The sequence below is a fragment of the Neofelis nebulosa genome, chromosome 2 (genome assembly GCF_028018385.1).
Source record: "Neofelis nebulosa isolate mNeoNeb1 chromosome 2, mNeoNeb1.pri, whole genome shotgun sequence".
NCBI lineage: Eukaryota > Metazoa > Chordata > Mammalia > Carnivora > Felidae > Neofelis > Neofelis nebulosa.
Genome location: NC_080783.1, coordinates 179416093 through 179430332, shown reverse-complemented (window position 1 = coordinate 179430332; position 14240 = coordinate 179416093). Strand labels below are relative to the sequence as shown.

The 14240-nt window shown below is 57.6% G+C and overlaps 2 protein-coding genes across 13 annotated transcripts in view; one reads left to right on the top strand and one right to left on the bottom strand.

Moving 5' to 3' along the window:
• The window catches only part of PODN (podocan), a 32145-nt gene extending 18962 nt beyond the window's left edge, over positions 1 to 13183 (top strand). For 3 of the 4 annotated variants that reach the window (XM_058717332.1, XM_058717334.1, XM_058717335.1), the window contains exons 10-11: positions 677 to 887; positions 3264 to 4261. In XM_058717332.1, coding sequence (XP_058573315.1) covers positions 677 to 860 — 184 coding nt within the window. In that variant the 3' untranslated portion in view covers positions 861 to 887; positions 3264 to 4261. Of the gene's footprint in view, positions 1 to 676; positions 888 to 3263; positions 4262 to 5001 lie in introns of those variants that run through there. The other variant, XM_058717333.1, reaches the window with a different exon arrangement.
• Positions 5973 to 14240, bottom strand: part of SLC1A7 (solute carrier family 1 member 7) — a 45474-nt gene continuing 37206 nt past the window's right edge. For 4 of the 9 annotated variants that reach the window (XM_058717341.1, XM_058717342.1, XM_058717344.1 and 1 more), the window contains 6 exons: positions 12286 to 12385; positions 11345 to 11578; positions 9192 to 9386; positions 8249 to 8383; positions 7701 to 7803; positions 5973 to 7136 (listed from right to left, as the gene is read on the bottom strand). In XM_058717341.1, the coding sequence (XP_058573324.1) occupies positions 6918 to 7136; positions 7701 to 7803; positions 8249 to 8383; positions 9192 to 9386; positions 11345 to 11578; positions 12286 to 12385 (986 nt within the window). In that variant the 3' untranslated portion in view covers positions 5973 to 6917. Of the gene's footprint in view, positions 7156 to 7700; positions 7804 to 8248; positions 8481 to 8500; positions 8610 to 9191; positions 9387 to 11344; positions 11579 to 12285; positions 12386 to 14240 lie in introns of those variants that run through there. The other 5 variants (XM_058717348.1, XM_058717350.1, XM_058717345.1 and 2 more) reach the window with 4 other exon arrangements.

Genomic DNA, 14240 nt, shown 5'->3' with positions numbered 1-14240 from the left:
GTACAGTAGAGTCAGGGTGGTTCTTCCCAACACCCTACCTAACCATCCCTTCAACTCAGGGAGAAGGGACAGATCTGAGGAGGCAGAATGTGCCCTCCCAGGGGAGTTGTGGCCCAGAAGGCCCCAGGCTGGGTTGGGGTGGAATGTGACCTATGCCTGGGCTCGTGTGGGGGGATGGGGACCAAGGCACAAAGAATTGAGGGGGCCTGATATCAGAGCCCAGCCTCTGCCTCCCTTCAACCCAGGTGTGTCCCTGGCCCAGCTTAACCCTGGCCTTGCCTGTGTGCCACTCCACACCAGGTTTCAAAGTAACCCCAGGCTGGCAGCACCAGAGCCTCAGGCCTTGGGGTTGATCCCAGAGAGAGGTAATCCCAGGCTGAGAAGAGGCACCCGTTTCTGCCACTCCTAAATTTTAGAGCATTTGCAGACGGGGACCTTCCCCTTTTGGATGAGTGGCCCAGCGTCCACTCCTGCCCCGCCAAGCTGTAGCCACACTGAATAGCTGGGACTTTTTATGACACACCATGCTTCTCAGTAGCCCCCGCACATCTTTTATGCTTCCTGTGCCATCTTCCTGGAGAGCTCGTTCCCTCCCCTTTACCGTCTAGGCTGGGTAAGTGTGGGGACTCTGAGGGTTAGGCCTCTGACACTGACCCCAAATGGGTGGCCTGCACAGGTTTAACAAGCTGGCCGTGGGCTCCGTGGTGGAAAGTGCCTTCCGGAGGCTGAAGCACCTGCAGGTCTTGGACATAGAAGGCAACTTTGAGTTTGGTGACGTTTCCAAGGACCGGGGCCAGTTGGAGGAAGAGGATGAGGAAGACGAGGAGGATGAGGATGAGGAGGATGAGGAAAGGCGATAGTGACGGGGTGAACCGGATTTGACATAGGTAGGTGGTCTGGGGGGGTACACTGACCTCTCCCCCCCAGCTTCCTGTCCCTGACCCCGGTATAGGTCCTGGGTGAGAGGCTGGCAAAGCTGTGGGAGGCCAACACAGGCTGGGGAACTCTCCAGGGCGATGAGCGCCCTGATGGGACTGGCACAGGCACTGGGATGGTGGAAGCAGGGCATGGATGTGGGGGCCTGGAGGAGGCTACTGTGGCAATCCGGGCCAGAGGCGATGGGGGTGGGCAGTGAGGTTGCAGACAAGCAGAAGGCCCGAAGGGGTTTGGGGGAGCGACAGGCAGACTCCAGAGGCCAGAGTAGTCCTGCTGGGCCAGGGTGAGGGAGAGGACAGACCCCCAGGCCTAACTTGAATTCCAGGTGGACGATAGTACTTGGGGAGCAGATTTGTTGTGGTGGGAGTGTTGAGTTAGACGGGCCTGGAGTGTGCTCGGGAGCTGCCCAGGGGTGGGCCAGGTATGTGGGTCTGGGGCTGGGGGTTGAGGTCTGGGCTGGAGATGGGGGTCCAGACATTATCAGCCTGGAAATAGTCATGAGGCCACAGGAAGCTCGGGGAGCTCGCTTGAGGAGAGTGACAGGCCGTAGCCAGCTGCAAGGGAGCCTGCAGAAGGGGCTGACACAGAGCGGCTACGGAAGGAGGTGGGACAGAGGCAGATTATGTGCATATGCAACACAAGCACCCTACATGTGCACACAGTGCACCAACCGACATGTACCCGTGCTCACACATGTCCAGACATGCATACGTGTGCATGGATAACACACACTCAGGACACAGAGCGCACACAGACACACATACATGTACTCCACGACACATTCACAGGTGCAGGACGTGTGCATGCTTGCACGCACTCGTGCATGCATGTGTCTACACCCGTGCATCCCCACGGCTCTGGTGGAGAGAGTAGCTGTATCAGTGCTGCTGAGAGGCAGGTGGAGGTGAGCACTATCAAAGGCCTGTCAGATTTATCCACAAGAAGGTTACCCGTGACCTTGTGGGGGAGCAGCCTCAAGGGCAGTGGAGGTGGAGAAAGTAGCTGGCAAGGAGTGGACCCAGGGAGCATAGACGACTCTGTCAAGAAGTTTGGCTGTAAAGGGATGAGATGAGAGGGTGGCACGGGGAAGAGGTGTGAAGTTCAGGAGGGACTCTGTTTACTTTGCACCCTTTTCAGAAACAGAGTTGATGGGAGGGGCTGGCCCGGAGGGGGAGTTAAAGATGTAAGAGAGGAGAGCAGGGAGAAGCTAGCCCTGTGGACACAGTAGGAGGGTCTGGCTTTGGCAGGAGGCTCAGTCCTTCCACTGTGTCAGGAGGGATGAAGGCTGCAGTCACACACAGGACAGTGGCTTGGTGGCTGAGCATGAAGATGCCTTCAGCCTTCTGTTTTCTCTGTGCAACAGGAGGTGCTCAGCAGACCGGGGTGGGTGTGGAGAAGATGGACCATTGGATCCATCCATGGCTGGGGTTTTGGCCAGGTGTGTGGGACAGAAGGGTAAGGAACAAGGACGTTGAGGGTGTTGACAAGAGAATGGCTGCAGTCGTGGACCCCGGGGGTCAGGCTGGGAAGGGAAGGAGGTACAGACAGGAGGAGGGTGGGTGGGCAGGGCCTCTGGAGAGGGATGTTGGAGAGTGGGCATAGTGTGGTGAGTAGCCAGGAGGAGAGATGTGGTCAGAAGGGAATATCAGAATGAGCTGAGCTGGGGGTCACAGGGTCAGGCTGTGGCCATGTGACGGGGCCCTTGGGTCACTGTTAGGACACTGAAAGCAGGGGCTTGGGTCAGAGTGGAGACTTGAAGGTGGTGGTGAGGATCCCATGGGTGGATGACAGAGGGAGGTGTGGCTGACAGAAGAGTGTGCGTGGGGCGGTTATCCCACCATGGAGAAGAGGCTCTTGGGAATCCCCTTCCTCTGTTCTCAGAGCCCAGGAGTATGAAGTGGAGATCCTTCTCTCTAGGCATTGTCCTCAGGCAGAGCCAGGGGTCAATGATGGGGGTGAACAGCTGTCCAGTGAGGATGCTATATCCCTCATTGAGGGGGATGGGGAGTCCTGGGATGGGAGAGAATCTGTCCTCTCTGGAGGACATTGGCCTCTGTCGGGTCTGTTGAGTGGGGCCTTGGGAGAGGCCCTGGGGAGTGGCCAGAGGGACCTAAAAGCCCTCTAGTCAATACCAGGCCTGGTCACATCAGCAAGAACACCTCTCAGTGGGTGGCCGGCTGGTTCTGGGCTCCCAGGGGCAACTCTGCCTCCTGCCTGCCGTCGCCTGGCCCTCCCAGAGTCCCCTCGGGGGGCCCCCAGCTCTAATCCACCTCCCCAAAGCTGGCACTTCTGCCCTGGCCTCCCTGACTCTCCCACGTGTTCTACAGGACACCGGACCGCCAGACCCCTTTCTGCAGCACGTACCTGTGCCCTGTGAGCCCCACTCTGCCATGCTCACAGACACACCCAGTGCCACCCTCACCAGCCACCCTGCACCCCACTGCCACAACACAGGCTGGACACACAGTCTCCCATTCCCCCTTGTTCCTGTAGCACCCCACGGCCAGACACGTGCAGGCAACATGACACAGTCACACACTGCTGGCTGCACGGAGCAAGCCCACCATACAGTTCCCCTCTCCATCCCACGCCCTCCATTGCCATCATGCCCTTGGACTCCTGCAGACTCAGGGAAGGGTCTGACCCTGCCCTGGCACTCACGGGCGCCTGCTCCCTTCACCTTGGACCCGCATGTGCACGCATGCGCGCGCACGCGCGCACACACACATACACACACACACACGAGTCCCATGAAAACAGCCCTCTATGGCCTATGCCACCGACATATCTTGCCCCAGCCAGAACTGGCCAGGACAGCTTGCCACCTGCTCATCCGTCTGTTCGTCCATCCACTGGAGAAGACAGAGTTATCTTGGTGCTCTCTGTGGCCAGGTGCCTGCCACCCTCTGGAACTCACAGAAGCTGACTTTTGTTCCTTTTCCTCCCTTTGGGGACAGGAACCTTTGGGACTGCTGCCCTGGCCTGCCTGCCCTGACTCCCAGCTGCCCAGGCAGCCACTCCCTGCCAGGCCCTGGCCGGCCACAGGCATGTCTGTGATGGGAAACCCCACTGAGGCCAGAGGGAAAGTCTCCTGGGGTTGCTGGGGCCTTGGGCAGAAGTCAGGCGGAAGGGCAGTGCCAGGCAAGGAGGAAGGGCCCAGCTGCCCTGATGACATACCTTTTTTATTCTTTGGGCCTGTGGGATGTTCTGGGTGCCTTGGGTTTTTAAATTCTTTTTTAAGAAAAAAAAAATGATAAAAAACAAAACTGATTTTTCTTGTTATAGAAAAACTAATATAAAAGCATTACCCCTTTCTGGCAGCCTATGGCCGTGTCCGTGTGTGCTTCCTGCCAGGTGCCAGGCCAGTGCCTGGCTGGGGTGGGCAGGATACAAGCACCTGAGGGCCTTTCCAGACCAGCAGGAGTCGGCACGAAGTTCAGTTCTTGGGCCCACAAAGTAATCACACAGGCAGAGGTCCAGAGATGCAGGGTTTAGTCACGGGTGAGGAGGCCTGGAGGCACGTGTGACCGTCAGCTTGGTGGGGGTCAGCAGGTCCGGCCAGCACCACCACACGGAGCTTGTGAGCTCACTCCACGCTTCCAGAGGCTGAGCATCTGAGCTCACCCAGAGGGCCGCCTGTGCACTGAGTGGGCACTACTGATGGGGTTTGTCCCCAGGATGGCTGGGGTGGGAAGGGGACTAGAGGCAGACCTGAGACCTAGAGCAGGGTCTACTTGGGGGCCCAGGTCTTTGCAGGCCTGCCCGGGGAAGAAGTGACGGACACGCCTAGTGCTCCCACCACCCCCAACAGTGCCAGAGTTGGAACTGGAAGGCAGCCCCTGGCTCAGAGCACAGGTGGTGAGATGCCCAGGAAGCATGACCTCCCACTACTGGAGGTGTGCAAGCGTGCTCCTGTCAGGCCCAATAAAGACCAGATTCCTGCCTTGTGGTGGGCCAGGCTTCGTTGCTAAAAGGGCCTTAGAGATGTGACACAGGGAAGGGACGTTTAAGCCTGTCCACACCACTGTGGGAATGACTGATAGCTTGACCTCTGACCTCTCTTAGGTGATTAGGCCTGAGTGAAGGAAGGATGCTCCCATGGTGGACCCCACAGCCCCCAGCCCTGCAGCGAGACGGGGATCCTAGGATCGGGGCCCTTCTTGGACTCCTCAGATCATGGCCGTGCGAGGAGGATAGGAAGGAGTTCAGGAGCAGGGGCTGGGAGGCAAGTGCCCTCCTGGTTCTCTGAGTGACTTTGGGAATCCCATCCCCTCCCCCAGCTTCACACACACACACACTTCATGGGCTCCTCTGTGCAAGACTCTGGAGCTAGATGTTCTCCCCAAAGCACATTCAGAACAGGCAGTGTGGCCACGGCTCTTCTGTGTCCCCTGGAGCCTCCTGGAGGCACCCTGGGGCTGAGGACAATGAGGGAGAGAGTCTGGAAATGTCCTTGGGCACATCCCCTCCTTAAACAAAGCAAAGGCCCCCCGATTTACACTTTGCCTCCTGCATATGACGGGTCAGACAGGCCTGTCCTCATTCCAACCTCCAGGGACAGGCTCATTTGCACTCTGGCTGCCCAGGCAGGTCTGTCCATACACTGACAGGCCAGCTAGACCTGTCTACACTCCAGCTACATGGACAAGCCTGTACATTCTGGCCACCTGGGCAGGTCTGTTCAAACGCTGGCTGCCCTGTCAGGCCAGTCTGACAGCCTGTATGAGCCCAATAAAGAAATGCTGGCTGGGGGGCCTGGGTGGCTCAATCAGTTGAGCATCATCAGACTCTTGATTTCGGCTCAGGTTATGATCTCACGGTTTGTGAGTTCGAGCCCTGTGTCGGGCTGATGGCATAGAGCCTGCCTGGGATTCTTTCTCTCTCTCTTTCTGTCTCTCTCTCTCTCTCTCTCTCTCTCTCTCTCTTTCTGCCTGCCCCTCCCCTGCTCGCATTTCTTCCCTCCCCCCAATCTCAAAAATAAGTCAACATTAAAAAAAAAAATGCTGGCCAGGGTATGGTCACCAAGCCCACAAGACTGAAAAACAAAACACCTTTATTTAGTTATCACTGAATTTGCAAACACAGAAAGGAGTAGAAAATCTAACACCACTTCATCACATAGGCTCATGGAGAGTGCTGACCCCAAGGCTCCATGGGCAGCTTGACTAAAGCATCCCAGGCAAGCCTGCCTCCCCAGTCCTGGCTGGCCCACCTGTCCTGTGGGAGACTGGCCCAGATGTTTCCAAGGGCCCCTGCAGCTCTTCTGAGGCCATGCTGTCTCCACATGGGCTGAGCTTTGTGAGAGACGACTGGTGAGACTGATGGGAGACGGGACAGGCTGTGGCACGTGGCAGGCAGCGGGCCTTGGCCTAGGGCTGGGCCGTCCTCAGGGAGGGCTGTTTGTCTGAGGCCACGTGTTATGGGGCAGGGAGGGTGACTGGCCTGGGCAGGGACTCAGCTGGGGCAGAACCAGAACATCGCTGTGTCTTCATAAACTGAAGGCAGTGGTGGCTGCTGAGCTCCTGCAGAGGGGCAGAGACCCTTGGCATCTGGCCCTGCAGGCCCCTGTCCTCCAGGAGAGAGTGGCCAGGGCCTGGAAGACTTGAGTTAGAGTCCTGGCCCTGACGTTACCTGCCCTGAGACCTGGGGCAAGTGTTTTCAGCTCATGGGGTCTCAACTCTGCGATCCAGAAAGTGGGACCATATAGTCCCTGCTGCCACCCTCATAGGTTAACACAGTGGAAATGTCATAGCTGGGGCCTTGGCTGTGCCAGGTCATAATTCTCCAGCTGGGGCTCCCACATGCAGTCTTTCCCTTTCTGAGACTCTATTGTCTGGCCTGTGGGGCGAATCCTGGCCTCTCAAGGGTGGGAGGAGTGTGTGAGCCTGGCTCCTGTCGAGTGCTCGGAAAAGTAGTGAGTTGAGATCCTGCCCTTGGCCCCTAGACCTGGAGGCCTCCCCTGGCCCCTGCAGCTCTGCAGGCTACACATTGGTCTCAAGCTCACTGATCTCAATGGTGCAGTGGTCCAGAGAGGTGGCAGCTGGTTCCTCGTCCTGCTCCACCTGGACAGGGATGTGGTGGGGACAGGCAGGGCCCAGGGTCAGCTCTGAGGCCTCTGCCACGCTCTTCACACAGCCATTCTGCTGGGTTGCCACGATCTCCTGGAGGCTCACTGGCTTGGTCTCACAGGGCGGCAGTTTCTGGGGAGGGGAAACAGGCCTTGGTAGCAGCAGGAGGGAGTGAGGTTAGACACCAGGGAAGACTGAAAGAGCAAACCACGTGATTGGTTTTCCTACAGATGTGCTGTGGGACCTTGATATGTCACACGCGGCCTCTCTGGGCTCCAGTTCCAATCTGTCCTGTTTCCTTTTGAGGTTGTCTTAGTGGAGAAGTCCAGTGAGGGAACTGGTGGGTCCCCTGCCTGTCCACCCCAATGGGAGTGGGACAGCCTATTACACATAGTTATTGCCACGAAGCCCTGTGCAGACATACAAATGTTTGCATTGTTGTCGGCAGGATAGAGCGCACCCCCACACTAGGGTACAGGCTCCCTGAGGACAGGGTTTATCTTTCTTTGTTTGCCACTGCTCCTCCCACGATGACGAGTGCTCAACAGCTAGCTGCGAGAGGAATCGGTCACCCTGTGTCCAGATGAGGAGGCAGGGAGGGATTGGCAGAAGGCTGCCCAGCTGGTGAGAAGACCTGCACCCCCATCCCAGCTCCACCCTCCCAACGGCCAGGCTGGGAGGAGGCACTGCTCTCACCTCCACGCCTGTGTCCTGAGTAAAGTCCTTCCGGCAGATGTGGGCCATGATCCCTGCCGCCAGCGCGTCACCCAGCACGTTAATCATGGTGCGGAAACGGTCCCTGGTGAGCCAAGGTGGGCAGTGAGTGGTGGGCACTATTATTGGTAAGAGGAGCTGGCAGCAGGCAGGGCCCAGCCCAGCAGCACCTGCAGCCAGCAGCCAGGTTGGAGCCTGTGGCAAAGTGCCTTTCCGGTCCTCTCAAGCCTACTGCCCCTCCTCAGGCAAGGCCAAAGCAAGTTTGTGCACGGCTGGATTCAGGAGCATGTGGACTGTGCCCATGCTCAAAAGGGCCTGGGCTTGGTCTGATGCTCTGCTCTCACCCCCTTGAAATTCTTTATATTTTTGAACAAGGGTAGGCACATTTTCATTTTTAAAAACTGGGCCCCGCAAAGGCTGGTGTCAGTGAGCAGGGCACCCCCACTGTGCCAAACCATGGCAGTTCCCCCGGCCCACCCTCAATGCCTGCTGCCTGGGGGATGAGGCAGGTAGGTGGCAAACCCACTCACAGAGCCCAGTCGACAGCGATGATGAGGGTGATGTCGTCAGTGGGAAGTCCCACGGAGGTGAGTACGATGACCATGGTGACGAGCCCAGCCTGGGGGATGCCAGCTGCCCCGATGCTGGCCGCTGTGGCCGTGATGCTGCAGGAGGGGCAGGGAGAGGAAGAGGAGGAGCAGGAGGGGCAGGCCTCGCTGTTGGAGCCCTGGCTCCAAGAAGGAGTCCAGAATGCCAGGGCCTCTGGGGACAGCCATACGGGGCAGGGGTTGTTAGGAATGCCACATCAGGAAATTCTCAGGGTGGGGGGCACGTCCCTGCTCAAGGTCCTGTGACTCCATGGGCCTCCATCTCTGGTCCCAGTGGAACCTCCTGAGGAGTTTGTAGAAGAGCATGTGCCTGGGGCTACTGCCTCTGTCAGGTTCCAAAAAGCTGACCAGAAATTCAGGTCGTCCACCTGCATGGCTCTGCCCAGCCTCCCTCTGGGCCTGGTTCCTGGGGCCAGACTTGTGCCCTCAGGCTGGCACACAAGGCCTTCCCCACGGCCTCTGACCCTCACCTCAGCACCCTTCCTTCACCTCCAGCCACACTAGCAGTCACCCCCCCCCCCCCCCCCCGTCCCCTCATCCCACCCCTGGTCTCTGCTCACCCTCTGCCTGCCTTTAGCCCCCTCCCTGCCCTGCATGCCCAGACTGCAGGCCCTCCTCTGGACCTTAGTTCCCATCCTGCTCGGAGCTCCCCCTCTGCAGGGTGACACTGGGGAAGGAGCCCTGAGTCATAGAAGCCAGGCCACATCCCAGCACTAACATTCTGTGTGGCTAGGAACAAACCCCTTGCCTCCTCTGCACTTCAGAGACCCCATCAGATCTGAGAGCTCAAGAATCCCGAAGGTCCTTCTGGTGCCCTCCTCTTCCCCGGCCAATCCACCCTGGGTATGGGGTGTCAGGTGTGTACCTGATGGTGATGATCTGGCCGAAGTCCAGCTCATAGTTGTTGACCTGGGCAATGAAGATGGCGGCCACAGCCTCATAGAGTGCTGTCCCGTCCATGTTGATGGTGGCGCCCACGGGCAGCACAAAGCGGGCAATCCGCCGGTCAATGTGGTTGTTTTCCAGCAGGCACTTGAAGGTGATGGGCAGTGTGGCTGAGCTGTGGGCAGAGGGGCCAGTGCGTGCCTACCACTGTCTCCCAGGCTACTCCGGGGCTCTGGGCTGCCTGCGTGCCAGGGATGGGAAGCTCGCCCCCACCCCAGGCAGCCCACCCATCACGGGGGAGGACAGGCTGAAGGAGCTTTGAAAATGGTCTCAAATGGCATTCTTGGCAAGTGTGTGATCAGTGGCCCGGCCAGACCCGCCCAAGCCTAGGCCCCGGAGACCCCCCACCAGCTGCACAGGTCAGGAAAGGAGCCACCATCAGCAGAGCACCTACTACGCGCCAGGCATTGTGCTTTACACACGCTCTTATCTGACCCTCACAGCTTCCTGTGAGGGAGGGGTTTTGAGTCCATTTTACAGATGAAGAAACTGAAGCCCGGAGGGGAGGAGGGGCTGACCCAAAGTCATACCACTGTGCCAAGCATAAAGTGGCTAACAGTAGGGCTCTGGGGCCGGCCTTGCTGGATTTAGATTCCAGCCTCCTACTAGCCAAGTGGCTCTGGCGGGTTCCTTAACCTGTGTGTGCCTTAGTTTCCTTATCCCAAACAATACCTAGATTACAGAGCTATTAGGGTGACTCAACAAGAAAGTGCTTAGAGCAGTATCTGGCACATTACAGGCAGTCAGTGGTAGCCACTACTGTCATTGTTACTGTCTCTGTTACTAGAGCTCCTGGTGGCCGTGCTGAGACTAAAACTCAGGTTGGTTTGGCCACAGTGCCCTTCCTTTCCCACAGGCCACTGCCTGGGGAGCCCACGTCCATTTTCCAGAGCCTGCGATGATCTCCCCAGATGTGCTGGGCCCGCGGCTGTGGTTTCTGCCAAGCAGGAGATGGCCAAGGGCTGCTGGCTCCAGCAGGGCTTGGCCTGTGGTATGGGAGCTGGCAGCCATTGGGACTTTGCCTTTCCTTTCCACCTCCTGGCTCTGCCCTGCGTGGAGGTTCCTGGACGAGGCTTCTGGGGCTTTTCCTCACTGGGGCCCTGATCCTCCTAAGTTCTGTGTGAGGCACTTCTGCTGCTAAGGGTGGGGGCCCTCACTCCCATTTGACAGATTGGGAAGCTGAGGCCCAGAGAAGAGAAAGCAGTAAAGGCTGGAAGGAAGAACGAGGCTCTGAAGAGACATGGGCCTGAGCTCAGGCGAGTCCTCCACGTGGAGCTTGGACATATGCTGTGGGGAGAACCACCCTTTCTTCACAGAGTATGTAGAGCACTTTCTCCTCCTTGGTAGACAGACGGGTGGGTTTGCATGCCTCCAACTCTGCTTCTGCACTCAACTGTGGGCCGGGATCCTTGAGAGCAGATGCCACCTCATAGGCTAGCCTTCGTGCCCCTTGTGAGTTATCTCCACTAATTCCCATGCAACCCTTAGAGGCAGAGACCACCCTGATCCCCAAACTGCATATGAGGAAATTGGTGCCCAGGGAGGTTAAGTGACTTGCCCACAGCCACACAGCCAATGGGCAATGGAACCATGATTCAAATCCCCACTGGTGAGTTACACTGACGAGACTGGGACAGGGCATCCAGCCAGGATGTCCCTGCAGCCGTGGACAGGCCAAGACCCTAAACAACACAGGGTCTGACTCCAACGGAGCACCGTATGGCAGCAAAAGGCAACAGCCATTGCAGATTCATCCCCCATCAGCTGTCCCGACCCCAAGATATGTGGAAGCCACCGCCATGTGGACTGAGTGCACCTTAGGGATGCAGGCAGCTGGGGAGGGGAAGGCCTTAAGAGGCAATAAGGGCTTTCTGCCATTCAGGCCAGTGGGGCCTCAAGCAATACATTTCAAAAATTGGTCTCATTTACCACTGTCCGTAGCTACCCCCAAGTTTGTAAAGTGGGCCATACTGAACTTTCCATGGTTCTATGGCTATGGACAAGTGATGGCTGGACAGATGAACGGAGTTCAGCTGCCAGCATCACTCCACCTTGCCCGTCACCCAGGGCTACCTGGAGGAGGTGGCCAGTGCAATGAGCAAGGCCTGGAGGACGCCTCGGATAAAGACAATGGGGTTCTTTTTGGTGATGAAGAAGTAGAGCAGGGGCAGGATGAAGAGGCCATGGACCACCAGTCCACACACCACGGTGACCGCGTAGAAACCCAGCTTCTTTCTGACTGCTGTGGGGTCATCCATCTCCAGGATCTTGCCGGCGATGAGGAACACAATGCCAAAGGGGAAGTACCTGGGGGCAGGCGGCCAGTTCAGTGCCAGGCAGGCGAGGGTCCCGGGCAGTCCTGGCACGGCATCACTGCCCCCTGGCCTCCCGGGGATCCTGTGAGGACTGAATGGGAGTCTGTACCAACGTGCCCAGTACATGTGGCCTCATTAAAACCACGACGCTCAACCAGTCCAACCCGTACAACCTCTGGCCTCCCTCCTTACCTTCCCGTCTAGGTCTCTGAGGAGGGCCCCCGCCCTCAGCAGGCCCTCATTTCAGCCCAGCGGTGCCACAAACTTCATGCGTGACCCGGGGTGGGCCTCTGCGTTTCCCCATCCAAACTGTACAAGGTCAGACTAGAAGATTCCCAAGGCCTGAGCTCTGAACCAAGGAGTGGCAGCTGGTTCTCACTTCCAGTGTTTCCCTTCTCCAAAAGCTAAGCTGATGAGACTCCATGGGATGGGGAAACTGGGCCAGGAGAGCAAGGCCACGCTTAGCTTGTAACTGTCCTCCAGTGGGCCTGATCGGGCCAGAAATGGCAGGCCCGAGGCTGGAACTAGACCTGGTCAGGGCTGGGCCGGGGGATGCAGGGCAGAATTTGGCCAGGGCTGAGCCGCCAGGGCAGGAAAGCAGTGGAAGGGGCCGTGGTATCCCTCCATCTTCCCAGGGCAGGGCTGAAAGGGGGTGGGGTGAAGGTGGAAGAGGACACTTCTGCCCCCAGTGAAGCTTACCACACAGCCACCGCCACAATCTTCATGACGGACTCATTGAGGCACTGGCAGAAGCTGACTAGAGGGGTCCCATTGTCCCCCATGCGGCCCAGCATGATGCCTGCAGGGGCAGAGACACACAAGCATGTCACAGAGGCCGCACACCGAGGCACAGGCACGCACCACAGTGGCATATGTGCCAGCACACGCTGGCGGCCCAGCAGGGACAGACATGCGCGCACATGTGGCCCTCGGGCCTTGGTTGAATTCCCAGCAGCCTTGGATCAAGCACAGTGCTTCCCTGCACCCTCTCCTCTCCTTCTCCTGGGCCTCTACTGCTGGACCAGGGCTCTCATCTCATCCTCCTCTCTAATCCATAAAAATGTTCCCTGCCAACCCCCCACGCACTGACTTCCTGAACACTCCCACCATAACCAAGATCCCCCCTGCTTCAGGCCCCGATTGATCTGACCCCTGTCAACACCTCCCACCTCCATCTGGCCCTGCTTTTCACCTCCTCACTATGCTCTGGCATCACTGGCTTCCTTTACGTTTCTAGAATACGTCAAGCTTTTCACTGCCTCAGGGCCCTCGCCCATGTAGGTCCTGGTGCCTGAAACCCTGGCCGCCCAGCTCCCCACATGGCCTGGAGGCCCGTCCTCCTCTCCCCTTGGCAAACTCTCCATTTATTCTTCTCTGTATCATGTCTTTCTGATCCCTTTATATCACTTATTACAACTTATAAGTGTTATTTTCCGGTTGTCTGTTATTATTATTATTTTTTTCTGTCTCCTCCAATAGAAGGTTAGCTCCATGAGGGAAAGAACTGTATCTCCTTAGCTGGCACATTGTAGGTGCTCAACAATAATCACTGAATGAACGAACGAACAAATGAATGAATAATAAAGGCTTTCCCGGAGCCCCTGTCATTCTCTTACTTGGGGAGTGTTCGTGTGTGTACTATTCCCCAGGTGAGCTCTGTGCAGTTGGGCGCCATCAGGCCACTCCTGAAACGGTGACAAGTGACAGCTGTCCCTTCTGGTGACACAAAAATGGAGAGCAAAACACACTCTGTGGCTGCCCTTAGAAAGCTTATCAGCAGTGTGCTTGGAGGGGCTCATCACCTGACTCAGCCAGGGAGAAGCAGGGACTGGATTTGAACCCTGGCTCATGTGACTCCAGAGAGAGGCTCTTTCCTGCCCCAGGAAGCCCTGAACTCACACTATCCACAGAACAGCTACCACATGGCGATGGGACGACATGGGGGCCCTGCTGGTATGGGTGGGAGAGGCCCAAGTTGAAGGTGATACAACCTAGCCCTTGCCCATAGGGCCTGTGGAAACCTGGCTGAGCTGAGACCCAGGTCCCCTGCCAGCTCTGTCCCTCCTCCCAAGCTATTCCTGCCCGAACCAGGAGACACATAAGGGCTCAGGCTGGCTGGGCACCTGTGTGCTGGGGACCCAGGGTCTGGTGGCAGGCCTCCTGCAACAGTCCCGGCCAATGGGGCCTTAGTATCAGCTGCTTCCCAACACCAGGGACGAGATGGGAAAGGAGGTTGTGTCGTGGGGACCCAAGAAAGCCGCATTTGGAGCGGCTGTGCACGTGTGTCTGCTCACACTCAGATGTGGGCACACACAGATGCAGGTACAAATGGAAGTGGACACACACAGGCATAGGCACGTGCTGACTTGGGCACACATACACGAACATATACACACTGACACATAGACAGTTACACACATCCAGGAAACAGTGAGTCAGAGGGTCTCAGGGTTTCTTTTGCTCTGCCAACAGAGGTCCTGTTTATATGTTCCCACCCCTAAGAGAGAGGCAGTGGCTGGGGAGGAGCGGGAATGTCCAGTATTGGGGACTGATTGCCAGATGTGCTGTGAGCGCCTCCAAACACCGTCCTGTCACATGCTCGGGTCCCTGAGGCCCTAGGCCCTCTGCATGCCCGACATTTGGGCCAAGATGAT